At 35.7% G+C, this 22,577-nt stretch overlaps 1 protein-coding gene across 2 annotated transcripts in view; it reads right to left on the bottom strand.

Moving 5' to 3' along the window:
* Positions 1-4,151: 4,151 nt before the first annotated feature.
* CHMP2B (charged multivesicular body protein 2B) overlaps positions 4,152-22,577 on the bottom strand; it is a 28,549-nt gene continuing 10,123 nt past the window's right edge. Inside the window, exons 2-6 of one of the 2 annotated variants that reach the window (XM_049858031.1) lie at positions 19,337-19,428; positions 11,906-12,100; positions 8,434-8,536; positions 6,185-6,291; positions 4,618-5,768 (exon numbers count right to left, since the gene is read on the bottom strand). In XM_049858031.1, coding sequence (XP_049713988.1) covers positions 5,658-5,768; positions 6,185-6,291; positions 8,434-8,536; positions 11,906-12,100; positions 19,337-19,428 — 608 coding nt within the window. In that variant the 3' untranslated portion in view covers positions 4,618-5,657. Of the gene's footprint in view, positions 5,769-6,184; positions 6,292-8,433; positions 8,537-11,905; positions 12,101-19,336; positions 19,429-22,577 lie in introns of both variants that reach the window. The other variant, XM_049858032.1, reaches the window with a different exon arrangement.

Genomic DNA, 22,577 nt, shown 5'->3' with positions numbered 1-22,577 from the left:
GATTTCCTATTGTGTAATAGCCTTTTTTCCCCCTAATATTCATTCCTCTCTCTTCCCCAACAAAAATAGAAATCCATTATTTGATTGGCTTCAAAAATTGTAGTGGCCTTTTGCGGTAGCTTTTCCTTGTGCTTTAAATTATATTGATGAATGAGTCTTGAAAATATTCTAAGAAGCCACATTATGTATGTTAAGCCAAAGATACTAACAGGAATAAAACAATGTCTCTCTTTCTCCACCCACCTACACACACGAACATGTACATGAATCACGTCAGAGTTCAAGAGTTTCTCCAGGGAAGATGCACTTAGACAATTCATCAACCGCTGTCCTGCTTGCCATCAACTCTAACAGCTTCTTAGAACTAGCTATGTTTGGAATTTCAGAGCCAGAGGTGCCTGAAAATTTATTGAATTTAGGAATAAACCCCAATCGGAATAGGCTTCTTTGAAGCCAATATTTAGGGCATACAACCCAAAGAAGTGTTTTCAAAGAGATTTATAGAAATATTAATTTATGAACTTTTTATTCTTCCCAGACATTAGATCTGCTGGTGTTTAGCTATAGAAAATATGCTGTGTGGATTCATGGGAGCCAAACCATTAGTCTTTGAACTGAAATAGGGCAGGCACTATGCCTGGCTCGTTTGTTGTTGTTTGTTCAGTGCCTGGGAAGCTGTTTGCTAAGAGTAGATACACAATATCTGTTAAGTGAATAAATGGGTGTACTGTTAACAGGGTCAACAAACTTGAAGGGTACCTAATTTAATAGTGTTATCTACTTTTTGATATGACACAATACAGAAAACCTTCAGTGGGATTCTGTCACAAACAGTTGTAACTTTTGCCTTAATTAGTTAGAATCTGATTTATTAATAAATAAGTTTGCTATACTATTAAGATTTTCAGTTCAGGGATTTGTGTTGCAAGGGGTATATTTATTTAATTTATAGGAGTGCACTTCTTTGAACCTTGCAAATAGAAGCAAATCATAATGCAAAATAAATCTAGAATAGTGATTTTTCTGCATTTGAATATGAATCTGCTGGTAATGTTTATCTGACTGACTTTAACAAATATAAACATGTATATATGCTTTGATTATAATCAACATACATATGTTTAGATCATAATATTATCAGATATTTGTAAGGTAATTTCAAGTTTAGATACAACCAGTATTGGGAACCATTTTTCCCTAAAAGGAATTATTTTGAATTACTACTTAATATTGATGTAACAATTCTTTATTCATTTAGCTGTTCAACAGTCCATTTTAAATGCACTGGTATTTACTCTTAGCCTATTTGTATTAATGAGTTTTGAGACTGTATTGTCTTAACGACATTAATGCTATATTTTCATAAGTATTGACTGACCTTTTAAAAAATAGACAATGGTTAATATTTAGAATCCTAAACTGTGATTAAGCATAGATATAAATGACAAATGTAATATCTATGTGTTCACACTTTTGGGAATAAATATCGAAGGTTGACTTTAGTTATCCAGTCGTTCCGTCTTATGTCCTTGTGAGCCTCTCTTTAACGGTAAGCCTTCAGAATTTCAGTAGATTTGTCCATTAAAAAGATGCTTCTCATTTATACTTGGCTCATTCAACTTTAGCTGGTGGAGGTGGTTGACACATTTATTCATATGATTTACCTTTCCATCTCTACGTGTTTAAAGGATTTGTTAAAGAAATACTGTCAATATTGTTTGGGAATGGGAGGTATGTGTGTTTTCAGGTTCTTGGGGCAAGGGGCAGGTTTGCAAACAATAGGGTGCCTGAAATCAGGACTTCACAATCCCTAGGTGTTCTCTAAGGTAAATTCAACCCAGTGGACTCTTAAAGGAACTAAGGTTAGAATTATTATCCTATGCAACTCAGCTTCTGTAGTAATGAAATTGGAAAGCTGTTGTTTTTCTGTAGTGTGAAAAGCTATTTAGGCAGAGTAATGACTTCAAAGGAGGAAGTTACCTTGTCTCTCCTAAGACTTCAGAACACATCTCCTGTGAACATAAACCAAACCAGCTGCTGTCCAGTCGACTCTGATTCATGGCAAACGCCATGTGTTTCACAGTAGAACTGTGCCCCATAAGGTTTTCAAGCGCTGAATTTTTGGAAGCAGGTCACCGGGTCTTTCTTCTGGGGTGCCCCTGGGTGAACTTGAACTTCCAACCTTTTAGTTAGCAGGTGAGTATGTTAACCATTTGCAGCACCCAGGGACTCTATTTTAACATACCAAAACCAAACCCATTGCCGTGGTCAATTCTGACTCATAGTGACCCTACAGGACAGAGTAGAACTGCCCCATAGAGCTTCCAAGGAGCGCCTGACAGATTCGAACTGCTGACCCTTTGGTTAGCAGCCGTAGCACTTAGGCACTACGCTACCAGGGTTTCCCATTTTAACATACCCAGAACCCCATTTTAACATAGGGGTGTTGAAAATAGGAGTAAATGACGCCTTTAGGGATTAGGCTAGAGGTGTGATTCCTGGGCATGCAGGGAACGTGCATGAGGCCAAAGGGAGAGCCTTTAGGGATTAGGCTAGAGGTGTGATTCCTGGGCATGCAGGGAACGTGCATGACGCCAAAGGGAGAGTGGTTTCTTCTACCGGCATCAGGATGCAAATAATAACCATCACTGTGCAGGTCAAACAACTTAAAGCCTGTAGTTGACCAGATCCTAGGCTAGAGGGTCACAATCTCACAGCTCCTTCCATCACCTGCCATAACCATGTGCTCGCTGCAGAGCACAGAGCAGTCTGTGGGCCATGATTATCTGACAGACAGCCACTTCATGGTTTCTGAGACCAGGTGTTATTAGTACTGACATTTTTGAACCACATTCTACTTCTCTGATCCTGTGAAATCTGCCCCAACTAACTCTGGTAACGAGATGTGACACTGGAATGCCTCATTTTCCGTAACACAGGTGTCACTGTACTGCTCAAGCCCTGGTGACAGCGCAGTGGTTAAGTGCTCGGCTGCTAAGTGAAAGGTCGAGAGTTTGTGCCCACCAGCCACTCTGTGGGAGAAAGATGTGGCAGTCTGTTTCTAAAGAGTTACAGCCTTGGAAACACTATGGGGCAGTTCTGCTTGGTCTTAGAGGTTGCAGTGAGTCGGAATCGATTCGATGGCAATGGGTTTTTGGGTTTGGCTCTCTATTGGCAATGTTTTGCTTTAAAAAAGTACGTATTTTGCATACAATTCTTAGCGAAATTATTTTACTAACAAGGGAAGTTAGGGAAAGCAGGTTTGCAAAAGAGAAAAAACAAAATCAATACTCCCATGCTCAATGTCTAAGAATCCTATTTCCTCATCTTTAATGGTCCAAAAGGAATGGATATTTTTAGCAAAGAACAAAGTAACATTATGAATATATAGTAATTGGAAAACTGCTACCACACCATTTTATAAATGGGGCCATATCGGAATCGCATTGTTCTCTCTTTTGGCTCCCAAAGTCTTCTGTGGTATCCGTGTGACTAAAATGAAGAAAATAGCTAAGACTTCAGTGTCGAAAGGGGCAGTGATGGTCCAGTGGCAGAGTTCTCATCTTCCATGCAAGAGACCCTGTTCGTGGAGGCTCGTGTTGCTGTTATGCTGAATAGATTTCAGTGAAGCCTCCACACTAAGACAGACTAGGAAGAAAGGCCTGGGGAACTACTTCCAAAGATCAACCAGTGACAACCCTCTGGATTTTGACAGTCCAATGCTGGCATTGGGTCACCATGAGTCAAGGGACAACTGAAGAGCAGCTACCAAAAAATGTTTAAAAATAAGACAAAGATGTTTATCCCCAGAAGGTCTAGGAGAGGCATTACCAGGTGAAATTCATATGAACCCACTGACACTTAAGCTTACTCTGTTCACAAACATCAGCCTTGCTAATTCTTTTAAAAAGATTTTTTTCTGCTAAAATGTAAATAGCAGTGCTATCTAAGTTTTCTTCTACGAAAATAATAAAAATCATTCTTTTGAAAAATCATCAAAGTTTTTAATTTTAGCAGAGCCAAATAAAACACTTTAAAAAAAAAAGCATAACAGCAATAAATTGTTTTTAACAAAATAATTTGTAAAAACAAAAGCCCCCGCACGTAAACAAGAAAGAAAATAATGTTGGCTGGCGTCATTATATAAATCTTAGAATCAAAAAATGTACTGGGTTAATATTCCATAACACAGTAAAATTTTTTGACACAGGGAAACTGTGGATTCAATACTATCTACAAGGAAACCTAATCTTTGAACAGTACAGAATGGTTTATGGGTGATAAATTATACAGCTTAGCTTTGCACTCCTCTCACCAATCCTTACAGGACATGTATCCTTCTCCTAAACGTGTACTTACTGTTTATCAACATCAGTCCAAAATGTCTATCACCCCAAATTAATCAGCTTCCGTCTGAGTTCCTCTGAGGTTTTATGGTGGGATGTGCTGGAACTCACATATTACAAAGTCGTTTTTCAAAACCACCTTAATTTTAAATTCTGCTTCTAACTTATCTTCCATTTTCCTTCATACCTCTCTCTCTCTGTATGTACATTTCACACCAATGCGTCTTTACCTTAAAAAATACTACTAATACATTAATACACATATAGGCAGTAATTTTTGACAAAGTTGTAGTTTATTTACCAAGAAAAAAAATGTTCATTTTTATTTTAAAAATTTAAGTATTGTTATAGTGGTAGTCCTTAATTGAAGGCGATGACTTCCATTTAGAGGATTCATATAGACATTCAATATTATACAGGGTTCAATGTAATATAGTTCAAAATTAAACAGTGATTAAATTATCATTTACATGAAGAAAACCTCTTTAATTCTTGGAAGAATGACCAAAATATGCTGTTTTACTACTTATAAAATGTTATTAATTTGGTTTTTTGTTTTTTGCTAATTGCATCTAATTTACTTTTATCAACTTTACAAAAGAGAGCCTTAGTTTTTGCAAGCGGCCTCCATTTTAGTTTTAAATGTAATTCTTTTCTGCCAGTTAAAATAATTTAAAGATGTGCACAATCTGTTTGAGTTGTTTAAGGCAAGTGCCAAGCACATTTTAAAAGGTAATAAACTTACCAAGTAGAATGTTCTCCCAAAGGAAAAAATAAAAATAAAAAAAGACCATGACAGTTCTCTTTTTTGACAGATGTTTAAATAGCACTTTACTTTTAGATCATTTAAAAATAATTTGACAGCTGAACCGCCTATGGTCATAACACATAATTGCTTACAAAGGACAAGCAACAGATACAGAATTAATGATATACTTTTAATATTTTGACAAGTCTTTTTAAGTTGGTGCCTACTGGCAATTAACGGGATTTTTACATCCAGTGTAAAAAGATTTAGAACATAAACTGACACTAAGTAATGAATAAAATTTCCCTATGCCATGCAGAAAAGAAGTCAACTTTTTACACATCATCACTCCTAAATACTTGTAATTAAAATCCAAACTGTTCCCACTTTTGTATCATTGTCATTCTTTGGCAAAAGACTCAGAATAGCCATGGGTTAGGAAACAACTGTTCACTCATGGTCTTCATTTTTGCGAAATAAACTTGTTTTGTAAAAAGAATCTGCACTGTGCCTGGCTTATACTAAACAATATTAAATAAGCAAAAATATTATGACTTTGTTGTCTAATCTACTCCTAAAGCTTTGAGTTGTCTTTCAATCTCTTCATCGGAGATTGTTGCCTTTGAAGTAGAGGCAGATGGTAAACTTCGGGCAGCCGACGGAGCTTTGGCCATCTATGTGAAATGAAGGAGAAGAGGAAAAAAAAGATACATTATCAAACTCTTGGATTAGGACATGCCATGAGCTGGGGTCAAAGGCAACGAATGACAGCAACAAGAAAGGATGTGCTGCAAAGAAGTTTAATGTATTTCTCAAACAAATATAAAAACATGCACCTAACAGGAAACCAAAAAACCTGTTGCTCTCTGCTCAATTCAGACTCGTAGCGACCCTACAGGGCAGAGTAGAACTGCCCCATAGGGTTTCCAAGGAGTGGCTGGTGGATCTGAACTGCTGGCCTTTTGGTGAGCAGCAGAGATCTGAACCACTGCACCACCTGGGCTCCCCTAATAGGAAAGGACAATTTAAAACAATTAAGTGACAAAAGTGGTAAAAGCTGTTTCCAAATGAGCAAAGAAGACGTCTATACCTTTCCAGAGATTTCAATTCCAATTTCATCAAGAACTTGATTCACAATATCCTGGCTCTCTTCTTCATCATCAGAGCCTTCAAAGATGTCATCAAGTGTATCATTGACTTGAAGAGGAAACAAAGCAGTTACTTTCAAATGGATTTCAGTTTAGATTTGCATTTTTAGAAGACAGCCCAACTATGTAAAAGTATTTATATCGTACAGAAGGGCAAATTTAAGTGAACCAACAAACTACAAAGGTCACTTTCAAATTGTAGTGAATACATTTTGAGGCACAAAATTGGGAATAATGTTCATCTCAACATAAATGATCCTATAATAAAACAAATCTACTCTGATTTTTTAAAATATCTTTAATAGCTAATAACTTTATGCTATCATAGCTACAAACTTAAAAGCTTTTAAATTTGATTCCAAAAACTCTTATCCATCGAGCTGGTAACTGTTAAACCTGATCAGGGAGAATGTGCAAAAATAAAATATTCTGTTAATATCTTGGAGACAACTTACTGTTTTTATGCCTATAACCTCATTTTCAGCCTTCTTTTTTTTTTTAATTTACACTCGAGATGTAGGAAGAATCGTCTACTAAAGTCTAAGGGGCGATACATTATTAAACGTATCAAAAATAAGAATTATGTCCAATTTAACCTTCTGTGTCTGCTGCCGTCGAGTTGATTCTGGTTCATAGTGGCCCTATAGGACGGGAGAACTACCTTATAGTGTTTCCAAGGCTGTAAATCTTTAAAGAAGCAGATTGTCGTATCTTTCTCCCACAGAGCAGTTGGTGGGTTTGAACCACTAACCTTTCAGTCAGCAGTCGAGCACTTTAACCATTGTGCCACCAAGGCTCCTATGATCATTATATTAGTCCTAATTCTCTAAGTTATTAAAAATTCGTTAATGTTTCAAAAGCCCTGAAGAAAACATAATACCCAACAGGCTCAAAGTAAAAAATAAAGAACTTCCAGAATTTTTAAAGACAGACCTACACTACCATTGAACTCTAGAAGGAAATAGGTTACTCTGAAGCAGAGTACAAGGGTGGCGTTTAGTACCCGAGATCATTTAATCAGATGCTGTTCACACCCTAACTGCTGTGAATGCTACTAAACCGGGATGCCAGTGCAGAAGCAGGGCTCAGCCGGCACATCCCAGGGTTTTAAAACAATTAGGAAGTATCTTTGCAAAACAATGACGATGATGCCCGTTTTGGACATATCATAGAAGTAATGATTCACTGTTGACCAGGGTGTTGTGAAAGGTCACTCGTTTGCTGCTGGTGAAATAAAAAAAGGGGTCTTTCTGGGAAGAATTTGGTAGTATGAATCAAAAACCTTCAAAAAGTTAACACTCTAAGGAGATTTCAGAAGTTTTGACAAAAAGTATGTATAAACGTATTTATCAAAGCATTATCAAATACATTAAAAATTCTGAAACAATCTTATTGCCCAACATAAGAATAGTTTGATAAATTAGGGTATATCGATGCGATACAATATTAAATAGCCATTAAAACAAACAAACAAAAAAGGCTTTTTAAGGTCATGAATATATGCTTATGTTATACTATTATGCTTTTAAAAAGCAGGATATGGTTCAAATTGAATATCTAATATGATCTCATTTTTGTGAAATATGGGAACATACAGGAAAGAAAAGTACCACATCAACAGTGACTACATGTGGCTGTGTGAGAATGAATGGTTTTTATGTGCTTTGTTTCTTTGTATTCTCCATATTTCCACCACAACATGTAATTAGTTTATATTCACAAATAAGAAAACAACAAGTACACTTTAAATTTTAAAATGACTTAGGGAGGAGAAGAAAAAAGAAAGAGTTCCATTATCTGCTACCTCCAATACAAGTAAATCTTCTGTGGTATGAAAGAAGCACCGTAACTCTAAAACAGCCTAATTTATACCAAGAAGAGTTATGTTATTCTCAAGTCCACTTGGTCCACGAATCATAAAATAAAATGACTGGGGCCAATATGTCATAGAAATATTGCATATTTTATCATTTTTCTTCAGAGAAACATTAATAGAATTTTTAGCTTCATCCACTGCCAATTTAAAAATGCACTGAAATTAAAATTTAAATGTCTAGCTACAAAGGTGCGTATCAATTCTTTTTTCATCATGTGTGCCTTCATGGATGAAAATATGAGGTTGCTAGAAAATAAACTTGGCTAATTCAAAGAAGAGAAAACTGTATACGTTATTACATCTTATTAAACTTACTCATTTCTTCAGTCATTTCCATTTTCATGTTTTCCTTCTGGAAATTCTGCATTGTTTGCAATGTCTTTTGTGGATCCATCTTCTTGTTAACTGCCTGCATTGTCTTTAAATATATGAAAAGACTTGTGTTAACTATGTAATTATGAAAATTTTACTATGCAATAAGTCCAAAGGGAACACATCAAATGGAAACAGGTTTTGAAAAAGATACACATTCTGCCATAATAAAACATAAGAATTGTTAAGTATTCCAGAAAAACCAAAGTCCTTGGTTGGAAACCATCTGTTTAACATCTATATGATAAAGACCAGTGTGAACAACCTCATCTGAACAGTAGGCAAAAAAATTATGTAATAAAAAACACTGTCAACATAAAATCTACTGCAATTCAAATGGCAAAATTAAATCTACCTATTAAGTGGCAAGTATTTTTTTTTAATATCTAAATTAAAAAAATGAACACAGAATACAATGACATACATTATTTAATCTATCAATAAAATTTAAACAGTGGCTTAAAGAATGAAGAAATGAGTTTTACAAAACCATATGAATAGAACTGTTACACTACATATTCACAACTTATTTCACTAAAAAAGCTTAATACTATCTAGTCAGGCACACAGGAGTCCCTAGGTAGTGTAAACAGTTAAGCACTCGCCCAGCAGCTGAAAGGCTGATGGTTTAAACCCACCCTCAGGTGCCTTGGAAGACAGGCCTGGTGATCTGCTTCCAAAACGTCACAGCCTTGAAAATCTTATGGAGCAGTTCTACTCTGTACACACGGGGTCGCCCTGAGTCAGAATGGTCTCAGTGGCAACTAACAACAACCAGAAGTTTGGCTTCCATTACACACATACAGATACAGTGAGTTTTGTATATTAACAGAAACATTTTTTTTTATACAACAGAAAACGACAGTTTGCAAAGATATGAAGCAAACACTTTTTCTCAATCTGTAGGCAATGCTGCAGCCAAGGCAATCTTTTCAAGAATAGCACCGTACTCTATCCACCACCCCTACACCTCTCCACACACCCAACTCTCCACTGGCTTTCCACTGCTCTTAGTGTTCAAAGCCAAATCCTGTAATTTGGTGGATGAGATATAACATGGACTGAACTCTGCTTAACACTCCAGTCTCATTTGGCGCTACTGCACTCTAGCCACACTCATCTTTCATTTCCTTAAACGTGCCATGCTCTCTCCTGCCACAGGATCCTTGCATACACTAGTCCCTCACCTGGAATGTTCTTCTCCATCTGCTTTCACTATCAATACTTCACATCTCAGTTTTTGTACACTTTCTTAGTCAAGTCATCTCTGATTTGCCAGGTTAGAATAGGTATCCCTGTTTAAATCTTACCATATTTAAAATTTTATATTTATTAGCGTAAATTATATTACTGCAATTATAAATAATACTAATACTAATAATGGTGGTTCTACTAATAATAGAGCAGCTAATACCTATACAATCTTACTATGTTCTAGGCACGGCTCCAAGCACTTTACATATAATAATATGAGGAGTAAATGACATTTAATCCTACAAAAAACTTTTTATGTGGTAGGTACCACCATTTCCCATATTTTAAAAATGGGGAATGGAGGCACAGAAAGGCTAGTTAACTCACAGCTACTAAGTGGAAGTGAAATTTGAATCTTGGCAGGCTGGTTCTAGAGTGTATGTTCTTAACCACTGCACAAGCTACCTCTAACTAGACTGCCTCTTAGTTGGACCATAAGATCCATGAAGGTTAAATGCTTGTCTGCTTTGCTTTCTATTGTACCCCCATCTCTTGCTATAGTTCCTGTCTAGAAAACCTAAACAAATACTTGCTGAATTAATACATTTCTAAGAAATTTAGGTGAAAATTCTAATTTAAACATCTCTTTATAGGGCAGGGTGGAGCCCTGGTGGCGTAGTGGTTAAGAGTCTGGCTGCTAACCAAAAGGCTGGCAGTTCGAATACACCAGTCACTCCTTGAAAACCTTATGAGGCAGTTCTACTCTGTCCTATAGGGTCGCTATGAGTTGGAACTGACTCGACAGCAATGACTTTATTTTTTGGCGTCTTGTATGGCAGGATCTATCAGGTATCTTTCACAGCCTACCGCTTGCAGAAAATGGCAAAAACGGATAACTCTCTCTCCTCATCATTACTGAAACTTTATCAAGTGTAGGTATGTGATCTTCAATTATGATCTTTTTCCCTACCAGAAAGATATTTAGCTCTGTCTAAAGAAGAAAAGCAAAAGTTTTTGCTCTTAAAAATTTTTTTTTAAATAAGACCCATCAAGAGTAAGTTAACTGACAGAACAAAACATACACTGATACTTTCTCTATTTCTTAAAGAAAATAACGTGTCACTATGTACTGACTGAACCTGCTAAGATGGATGCATGTTACCTCCATGTGCTCTGTCGTCTAAAAAGTGATTACACACCAGTTTCCTAATATAAGCCTCATAATTTCTCTTTTTGGTAGCTTTTTTTCCTTTTCCTCTTCTTACTGATACTACCCCCTTGCCTATATCTAATGCCTAATGATATTCTAAAACCTAGGTTTTCTGCAAAGTCCTTTGTATCAACATATTCAAAGAGCTGTGCAATTTAACAAAGCTTAGCACTGACTAATGTATAGTGGGTAGTTTCCTTTTTGGACATATCTCAACTTTGCCAGTTGAACTGCAAGATCCTTAAGGGCATGGCCTTTGTCTTAAACTTCTTCCAGTTCTTCCCAGTGCTTGATATCTAACAAGCAGCTATTTTTTTATTATATGACTGAACGACTCATAGTCCTTTAACACTACAGTAAAAACATTATTTATGTAAATACGAGTTCTTGATAAACATGAACTGATAAATCCTTCTGACAGTATTCATATGAAAACGAATCAAGATGAAATTATTACTCAAAAGTAGTCAGAATTTATAGATTAATGAAATTAGAAGCTCAAAAATCTTCAGAGAATTTAAGGGAAAAAAGCAAACCCTATGTTAAGGTAATTTCATGAATTTAGAAGTTATACGTGATCTTGGGAAAATGAAAATGTTCTAAAACAAGAAAAAAAATTAAAAAATCAACACAGGATCTAGAAAGGAGCACCTGGGTTATCTCGTAATATCATTCATTTTACGAAAAATTACATAGATTGGGTGCCACATATACACACACACATACACACACACATATATAATGGGAACTCTGGTGGCGTAGTGGTTAAGTGCTACTGCTGCTAACCAGAGGTTGGCAGTTCAAATCCGCCAGGTGCTCCTTGGAAACTATCGGGCAGTTTTACTCTGTCCTACAGGGTCTCTATGAGTTGGAATCGACTCGACAGCAGTAGTTTTGGTTTGGTTTGTTTTATATATATATTAGGAGGTGCTTTTAAATTTGATTTAAAGATCGATATTCAAACATTTTAGGTAAGAACTATAAATCTGGGCAAGAAAGGCTACTACTTACCTTTGCCGTAGTAGACATTGCTCCAGCCATCTTCATCTGGGAATTCATCACCTTTGTTTGTGTGGACATAGAAGTGACTTTCGAACTTACAGCAAAAGTTCTTGTTTTCTGTTTCCGCAGATGAACAAGCTGTTTGGCTAAAACCCTGCAAGCTTCTTTATTACCAATCTTAGCCATCTTCTTAATTTCTAATTCCTAAGAAAGAAAATAAAGAGAAAGGAATAAAATAATTTCTACAGGGTAGCAGTTTTAATTCTAAAGTGATTTAATTCTAAAGAATAGATCTAGCCTATACTCATGGGGTCACCATGAGCTGGAACATACTTGAGGGCAACTCATTGGTCGGTTGGATGGTTATGTAAAATACCCACTTCTCCCTGATCATAAAAAGGGGAAGAGACCCTCATAAAGTCACAGACGCAAGGAGCAGTTTGAGGGGGCAATTTATTCCACATGTCTGCGTGGGAGGGAGAAATAAAATCTATTACCTTCTTCCACAAAAACAAAGCAGTTCTACCAAACAGTACACACAGAGAGCCCAGGAGAAAATTTTAAAAAACTGATAAAGAGCAAGGTGGTAAATTTAAAGCAATCACATAGACAATTACTTTAAATAAAATGTTCCATCTAATACTTCAATTGAAAGGCAGATTGTCAAACTAGATAAGAAAGCATACTCAACTACATGCTACCACAAGAAACCAACTTAAAAAAATTTTTAAAAAAGGTGGGGGAAGCTAGATTACAAATTAAAGTATGAAAAAGTATATACTGTAAAAATACTTAAAATACATCTGATGTGGCTATATTAATACACCAAATAGACTTAAGAACAGGGAATATTATCAGAAATAAAGAGGCATTTCATAGCGATCAAGGAAACAATTCACACAGGTGTCAAACAATTCTAAAATGTTTATGAACTATTAACAGTGTTTGAAAATATATGAAGCAAAAACTGATGGAACTATAAAGGAGGAATAGACAAATACACAATCACTGTAAGAAATTTCAGCAACTCCTCTCTTAAGTATACCAAGAAAACCCATAACAATACTTAAGAAACACTATCAACCAACTTGACCTGACTGCACTTACAGAATACTCCACCACAAACAGCAGAATGCAAGTGTACGCACTAAACAATCACCAAGATTTCCACATCCTGGTGCCAGAAAACAAGGCGAGGTCCCATAAATTTAAGAGGACTGATATCATACAAGGTATGTTCTCTGATCACAATGAAATTAAGCTAGAAATCAATAAAGGAAATATAGATGGAAAATTACCAAATAAGCAGAAATCAGACAACATAGTTCTAAATCAATCATGGATTAAAGAAAAATATCACAGAAAAAATTAGGTAACAGTTCGTACTTAGTAAGATAAAAATACAAAATATCAAAATCTGCAGACTATAGTTAAAATAGTTTTTTAAAGGGAAATTTAAAGAATTAATAGTTTACATAGGGTAAAGAAAGTAGAAAAAGGAGAGCAAATGAAACAAAACAAGCAAAAGGAAGAAAACAATAGAAACAAAAAGAAGAAATCTATAAACTAGGAAAGAAAAACAAATACGGAAAATCAATGAAACCAAAAGGTGGCTTTTAAAAGTGGTCAATCAAATTGATTAACCACTAAACAGACTGATGGGGAGGAGGGAGAGAAAGAGGGCAAAAGAAAGAGAACAGAAATTACCAAGATCAGGAATGCAAAAGCAGACATCACTTCATACCCTACAGACATTAAAGGATAATAAGGGAACATTACTAAAGCTTATTAATGAAGACAGATAAACTGATTCACCCTACATTTATGAAAAAAAAAAAAAATTGTAGTTTAAAAACCTATCCACAAAGAAAACTCCAGTCTCAGGTAATATTACTAACAAGTCATATAAAACCTTTAAGGAAAAAAGAGTTACCAATTCTACACAAACCCTTCCAGGAAAAAAATAAATAAATAAAGGCAGAGAGGTACATATACTAGGAGGCCAGCATTACTCTGATATCAAAGCCAGATAAAGATTAAAATAAATAACTATAAATCAATATCCCTCATGAACATAGATAGATATTCTTAATAAAATTTTAGCAAATTAAATAAATATTAAAAAAAGACATCATGACCAATTGGAGCTTATCCCATGACCAAAAGATTGACTTAAATTTAGAAAAGCAACCAATGTAATTCACTATACTAATAGACTAAGAAAAACAAAATGATCATCTTATTATTAAATGAAAAAAAAAAAGCATTTGATAAAATTAGACTAAATTCCTTTTTGATAAAAACTCTTACCATACTAGATATAGAATGGAACTTCCTCAACCTGACAAAAGGCATTTACAAAAAACCTACAGCTAACATCATACTTAATGGTGAAAGACTGAATGTTTTCCCCTAAGATCAGTAAAAAAGTAAGAATGTGAATTCTCACTACTTCTACTCAACATTATACTGGAGGTTCCATCCAGTGTAACAAGGCAATAAAAAACAAATAAAAGGTACTGAGACCAAAAAAGATGTAAGGTTTTCTTTATTCACAGACGACATGACTGTCTATGTAGAAATCTAACGGAATCTACAAAAAAGCTACTAGAATAGGTAAGTTTACCAAGATTGCATGATTCAAAATCAATATATGAAAATTAAATATATTGTCTGCTGAAAAAGTAAAGAAGACCTGAAGCGCTTACTGAAGATCAAAGACTACAAGCCTTCAGTATGGGTTATGCTTCAGCATAAAGAAGTAAAAAATTCTCATGACTGGACCAATAAGCAACATCATGATAAACGGAGAAAAGAGTGAAGCTGTCAAGGATTTCATTTTACTTGGATCCACCATCAACGCCATGGAAGCAGCAGTCAATAAATCAAACAACATTTGCACTGGGCAAAAATGCAGCAAAAGACCTCTTCGAAGCGTTGAAAAGCAAAGACGTCTCTTTGAGGACTAAGATGCACCTAACCCAAGCTATCAAATTTTAAATCGCCTCATATACATGTGAAAGCTGGACAATGAATAAGGAAAATAAGAATCTATGCCTTTGAATTACGGCGTTGGAGAAGAATATTTGAATATACCACGAACTGCCAGAAGAATGAACAAATCTGTCCTGGAAGAAATACAGCCAGAGTCCTCCTTGGAAGCAATGATGGTGAGACTTGGTCTTGTACTATGGACATGTTATCAAGAGGGGCCAGTCCCTGGAGAAGGAAATCATGCTTGGTAAAGAAGAGGGTCAGTGGAAAAGAGGAAGACCCTCCCTCAATGAGATGGACTGACACAGTGGCTGCAACAGTAGGCTCAAACACAGCAACAATTGTGAGTATGGTGCAGGACCGAGCAGTGTTTTTTGTTCTGTTGTACATAGGGTCACTATGAGTCGAAACCTACTCGAAGGCATCTAACAACAACAACTAGTTATTACACAAAAAGTGAGTGACCAATTTTTTTTTTTATTCATTTATAATAGCATCAAAAATGTGAACTTCCTAGGGATACATCTGACAAAAGATGTGCAAAATGTGTACACTCACATGTATAAAACACTACAGAGAAAAATTAACAAAGATATAAATAAACGGAGAGAGATAACATGTTCATGGATTGGAATAGTCAATATTGTTAAGATGTTAGTTTTCCCCAAATTGGTCTACATATTCAATGAAATTCCAATCAAAATCTCATCTTTTTTGGAGAAACTGAAAAGCTAATTCTAAAGAGTATATGGAAATGCAAAGCAACCAGAATAGTCAAAACAACTTTGAAAAAAAGTACAGAGTTGAGGAACTAACAATACCTGACTTTATAACGTACCATAAAGCTATAATAATAAAGACAGCATCATATTGACTTAAGAATCATCATATAGATGAATGAACAGAATAGCGAGTCCAATTACAGGCCCACACATATTTGGGCAATTGATTCTCCGCAAAGATAATGCCATATTTGAATGAGGAAAGGATAGTCAGCAATAAATAATGTTGAAAACCTGAATTTCCATATATACAAAGTGAACCTCAACCCTTATCTGACACCATAACCAAAATAAGAAAACCTGTTTTAGAGTCGATTCTGACTCATAGTGATTCTATGGGACAAAGTAGTACTGCCCCATAGGGTTCCAAGGAGTGGCTGGTGGATCAAAACTGCTGACCTTTTGCTTAGCAGCTGAGCTCTTAACCACTACGCCACCAGGTGTCCACCTGACACCATACTGGAACCTAATTCAATATGGACCACAGTCTAAAATGTAAAAACAAAAATGAAAAGCTTCTAGGAAAAAAAAAGAGAAAAAACAAGTGACTTTGGGTTAGACAAAGATTTCTCACATGATGTTAAAAGCACAGATCATACCAGAAAAATTGGTAAGTTGTATTTGATTGAAATAAGAAACTTTTGGCTCTTCAAGACACTGTCATGAAAATAAAAATGCAAGATCTAGAACTTGGAAAAATATTTGCAAAACATATAACTAATAAAGCACTTGTATCCAGAAATTATAAACAATTCTTACAACTAAATATTAAGAGTCTGATACACTATGATACAGTCACTATATAAGGACAAATATTGTATGATCCCTTTTTTACAAGAAGACAAGAACAGATAAATACAGAGAAACCAGTGTTTAATGGTGGTTACCATGGAGAAAAGAGGGAGATAGGTTTTTGTAGAGACCTGTCAGTTTTGGTGATGGGAAAAATGGCATCAAGTTTGGAAGTAGTGAGCACAGCACAACCTTAGTAAAGCCAAGTGAGCACAAATATAAGGCTGTAGACACAATTAAAGAGAATGCTGACAAACTGTGGTAAATGTATCTAATGTCAATGAACAATTTGTGTGGAAACTGTCAAAGAAAAAGGGATATACAGTCTTGTAACAGTAATAACTAAAAAATATGTGTATGATTACACTGATAGATACGTACACATAAATATGTACAGGAAGGCATATATGCATAGTGTATGTACGGGTATAACTACAGGCATATGTACATACATGTTTATGTGCACTGCATATAGTTTCAAATATAAAATAACGCACATGGGGGTACAGTTATGGATACTTACTGGACAAAACCAAACACCTCATGGGATCGGTTTACTGGGTTTGAGGCTTAGGACCATAGTTTCACAAGTCAACTCGGTCAACTGGCACAATACAGTCCATTAAGACAATGTTCTACATTCTAGTTCAGTGAGTAGCATCTGGGGTCTGAAAAGCTTACGAACGGCCATCTAAGACAAAACTATTGGTCTCTGCTTGTCTGGGGTGAAAAAGAAGGAAACCAAAAACTCAAATTAGAATAGTCTATAAAACTAGTAGTCTACACAACAACAGCCTCATCTACCTTGAGGCCTGAAGAACTAGATGGTACCCAGCTACCACTACCTACCGTTCTGACCAGGGACTCCATAAACGGTCCCTGAGAGAATGGGAGAAAAATGTAAACAAAACTCAAATTCCTTAAAAAAAAAAAAAGGCCAGACTTAGCAGACCATTAGAAACTAAATGAAATCCCAAGATTATCTCCTAGGACACCCTTTAAACTTGGAATCAAACCACTCCTAGAGGTCAACTTTCAGCCAAGAGACAGATTGGACCACAAAATAAATACCGTCACCTATAAGTATTCTGCACCTCTAAAAAATTATCTAAATGAAACCAAATGGTAAACGTTTTCCCTAGACCAAACACGAGACGGTAAGGCGGGAACGGGGAAGCTACATTAAGGGAAATAGAACTATCAGGATGTAAACAACCAGAACGCTGATATATTGTGAAAAATGTAGCCAATGCCACTGAACACTATGAATAGAATTTGTTAAATGAGAACCTAATTTACCGTGTAAACTTTCACCAAAAACACAATAAAATATATTTTTTTTAAATGGTTAATATAATTGAATAGACATTTTGGAAAAGAAGATACATAAATGGCAAATATAAGAAAAGATGTTTAATTCCTTAGTAATTAGGGAAATGAAATTTAAAACCACAATAAATTACTACTACACACCCACTGTTGTTGTTAGGTGCTGTCTAGTCAGTTCTGACTCACAGTGACCCTATGTACAACAGAACAAAACATTGCCTGGTCATGTGCCATACTCACAATCGTTGCTATGTTTGAGTCACAACAAGCTGAGAGATGAGTGGTGGACACACCCACTAGAATGGCTAAAAGACTGTCAATTCCAAGTATTATGAGGATTGTCAATTCCAGGTATTGGCCAGGGTGTGGAACAACTGTGACTACCATACACTGCTGAGAACAGAGGTGTGATAGCCACCTTGCAAAACTGTTTGGCAGTTTCCTACTCAGTTAAATATACATACACTTACCCCACAACCCAAAAATCTCACTCCTAGGAATATACCCAAGAGGAAAGAAAACATGCGTTCACACAAAGACTTCACTTAAATAGTTATAACAATCTTATTCAAAACAGCTAAAACCTAGGTACAACCCAAGTGCCCACTGGCTGGTAAATGGATAAACAAATGTGGTATATCCACATAATGAAATACCATTTGTTTATAAAAATGAATGAAACTGATATATGCGACAACTTTGATTAACCTCGAAAAATTATGCTGAGTGAAAGGAGCCATATTTAAAAAGAAAAGAAAAGAGGGTTCATAGTATATGATTCCGTTTATTTAAAATTCTAGAATATGCAAATTAATCTATAGTGACAGTAGTGTCTGCCTTGCTGGGGATGAGAGCGGCAGGGAGGGACAGGTAGGAGGGATTACAAAGGACACGAGGAAATTTTTGTGAACGAGGAGTATGTTCATTACCCTGACTGTGGTAATGGCTTCGTGAGTGTACATGTATGTCAAAATGTATCAAATTTTATGCTTTAATTATATGCATTTTATTGCATGTCAATTATACCTCAAGGTGTGTTTTTAAAAAAGATTTAAGCTAGCATATATTTAAAAACATACCATAAAAGATATTTAAAGCTGAAACAGTCTACTTAGAACAATTATATTCATTGTCACACACTGATCTTTAAAATAGCAAGGAAGCCATCTACAAGTGACTTAATTATTTTCTTATAACCTTTTCTTGTTTTCCATGAGTATTTTATCTTTGCTGTTAGCTGAAAAGAAGGTGTCTCCATGTTTTGAGCAATTATATATCATCCCCGGCATTTATGACCTTCACATACTGAGAAATAACTTGATTCTATAATCAGCAGATTTCACAGAATCCTGATAAAAGTCAGCAAAACGCCACAATTAACAAAGGTAGGCAGAAAAAACGTAGCAAGGTGTTAAATGCCATTTCCTCGTCAAGTAAATCACTTACCACCTGCCATGTGCCTTTTTCCTAGTTAGCTAATTATGCCGACACTAATTTCCAAATTTGTCTGAAAAGTTAAACTGAAATTTAATGTTCTACTTACCAGCTGTTTTTCTTGTTTCTCTAAAGCTGCTCGATCTCTGATTATAGCTCTCTGTGTACCTCGTAACTCTCGATTCTGCTCCTTTATTACATCTAAGAGAATCACAAAAGAAACCTAAATTTATGGGTTATAAAATTTTCTTCAATACCACTGAAAATACTGAATTCAAATAACTCAAAAAAAAAAAAAGAAACTTGATCTATTAAAAAAAAAAAAAAAAATTTTTTTTTTTTTTTTTTTTTTTTTTTCTATTAGGTATTAATTTTTCTTTCAATCCAATCTACTACAACTTAATCAAGTTTAAAACTTGGACTACAAATATATAATATTTATATAAATAATATGTAATTATTTATACTTATAGGACTAAATATAAATATTTATGGAAATAAATATATTCACTCTACAATGAACTGAAGTAACTGTGTCCAAATACGCTGTAGTCTGAGGTTTAACTGAAAGTATACATAAATCACAGTGAAATATTCCCTTTGAGAATTGATTAGTAAAAAATATCGTATATGGCACATATTTATGCCATGTGTGCACAGGCATGCACACACACACACTTTTCGTCTCTTTTTGTTCCATTACTGTATAAAATTCTAGGAAGACAAGTCATGTACTTATTAAATCTTTTTTTCTACAATAAGTCATCCTAACAGAGTAAAAAAGCAGGCCTTCGCAGTGAGGATGCCCTTATTTTGAATCTCACCTCTATCATTTGATCATCACACGCTATCTTGGAAAAGTGAGCTAACCCTGTGAATCTCAGGTTTCTTGTTCATAAATGGCATGGATTGAATTATGTCCCCCCAAAAATGTATGTATCAATTGGGCTGGGCCATGATTCCTGGTACTGTTTGATTTTTCTATATATTCTATGATGTTAATGAGGGTGGACCTCAGTTGTGTTCGTGAGGCAGGACTCAACCTCCAGGATTAGATCGTATCTTGAGGCACCCTCTTGAGATATAAAAGACATAACCAAGAACAGAGACAGGGGGACCTCACACCACCAAGAAAGCAGTGCTGGGAGCACAGCGCGTCCTTTGGATCTGGGGTCCCCAACTCATAGTGACCCTATAACACAGAGTAGAATGGTCCCATAGGGTTTCCAAGGAATGGCTAGTGGACTCTGCTGATCATTTGGTTAGCAGCTGTATCACTTAACAACTGCACCACCAGGGCTCCACTATAATAACCCAAACCCACTGCCATCGAGTCCAATTCATAGTGATCCTACAGGACAGAGTAAAACTGCCCCATAGGGCTTCCAAAGAGCAGCTGATGGGTTCGAGCTGCCAATCTTTTGGTTAGGAAACAAGGTCTTAACCACTACACCACCAGGGCTCCTTAATGAGTAACAAAAAAAAAAAAAACTAAACCCATTGCTGTTGAGTTAATTCCAACTCATCGCAACCCTATAGGACACGGTAGAACTGCCCCATAGGGTTTCCAAGTATCCAGGTAGTGGCTGGTGGATTCAAACTGCTGACCTTCTGATTAGCAGCCAAGCTCTTTAACCACTGTGCCTAATACAAACAAAAACACCCACTGTCGATTCAGACTCAAATAGGCACTATAAATTCCTTTTTTTTTTTTAATTCAGAGGAGTGAATCCAGGGTTGGTGAGGTAAGTAACTTCCTCAAGGGAAATCTCTGCCTGTGGGGCCAGGACTCATGCCCAGGCAGCATGATATGAAACCCTTCGATTTTAACCATTATGCATTTTGAAGCCCTGGTTGCCCAGTGGTTAAGAGCCTGGCTGCTAAACCAAAAGTCAGCAGGTTGAATCCACCAGCTGCTCCTTGGAAACCCTATGGGGCAGTTCTACTCTGTCCTATAAGTCGGAACTGACTTGATGGCAAAGTTTTTTTTTTTTTTTTTTTATCCTTTTCAAGCAAACAATAAAGTTAAAAGAGATATAATTCTTATAAATATAGATTCCCAGCAATGAAAATACACAGTATGTAACTGAGAATGAAAAACATTTCAAGTGATTATATAAAACATAACTATTCAATTACCATGACTTTCTGAATAAGTTAAAATAAATGTCAAAGTTCTTATACCCTACATACACATATTTTCCCTTGTTTACTTTGTTTCTTAATTAAGTCATATTGGTGAACACCTAATGCTCAGGATCTAGTGGGGATGTATTCTAAACGGTCCTTACATACAGGAATATTAAAAGTTGTATGTTAATATGGGAGCTGGAGACAGACCGCTTTGTCCTCCTCCCTGCCCTCCTTTCTCCTACCATGACTAGGACCCAGTGGAAACACACCACTCATGTAAAACAGAAGAAGAGGCTCTTCTGAGGCCAAATATTTGGGAACTGCTGAAGCTGAAAAAAATAAAAGTAAACAGATTTCTTTGTTTCAAGACGTCTAAGAGAACTGTCAATATATGACTATGCATTGTCGATCCATAATGGGAGAATATATTATGGATTATTTCCCCAAATTATTAAACCAAGGATCACTTTTAAATATCTATTAACTGTCCTCCAAATCAGTGTTCCATAGAGCATTGTTTGGGAGTCCTATTCTAAGATAACATGGAATCTTTTCTCAGATATGTGTAGACTGACACTAAACAAAATAGCAAAGGCTCTCCTTTCCCTCCTTCAAAGCAATCATCACCCTTCTCTTCCTCAACACTGGAACACTCCCACTGTTCTTCTTTTGGACTTAGTTCCATATCTTGCCAAAGCCAATGGATTGGTGTGAAAATATTCACCACTTCCCTCACTGTTTCAATAGAAAATATGTTCTAAATTTAAAACCATGAAATTATAAACGAACTTCTGGAGTACAATCCCTTTGTGTTCTAGAGATTCCCCAAACTCAACTCTCTAAGTTGAAGTATCTCAATAGTGATGTTATAGGAGCATGGTGCTACCAAAAAAACTACTACACTCATAAGTTAAATTATGACCAAAGAATTGGCACAAGGTGAAAATTGCTGAAAACCTTGATTGCTAACATCTAGAATTCTGCTGATATATATTTTTTCATTACTAAATATAGCCATCTTTGTTGGAAAACAAATACTATGACATAAGATTTAAACAAAACATAATGATCAAAATAGTTTGATTTTTTGCTTTGCTTAGTTTTATTAACTATGTGTACCGTAACCGTCACTATACTTTAGAGAAAGTAAAATAAAGAAAATTAACTACTGCATATTCCACAGCTTTAGAGTTGGTTAATAGATCTATTAATATTTA

Source organism: Elephas maximus, chromosome 18 (assembly GCF_024166365.1).
Source record: "Elephas maximus indicus isolate mEleMax1 chromosome 18, mEleMax1 primary haplotype, whole genome shotgun sequence".
NCBI lineage: Eukaryota > Metazoa > Chordata > Mammalia > Proboscidea > Elephantidae > Elephas > Elephas maximus.
This window is presented reverse-complemented; position numbering and strand designations above follow the sequence as displayed.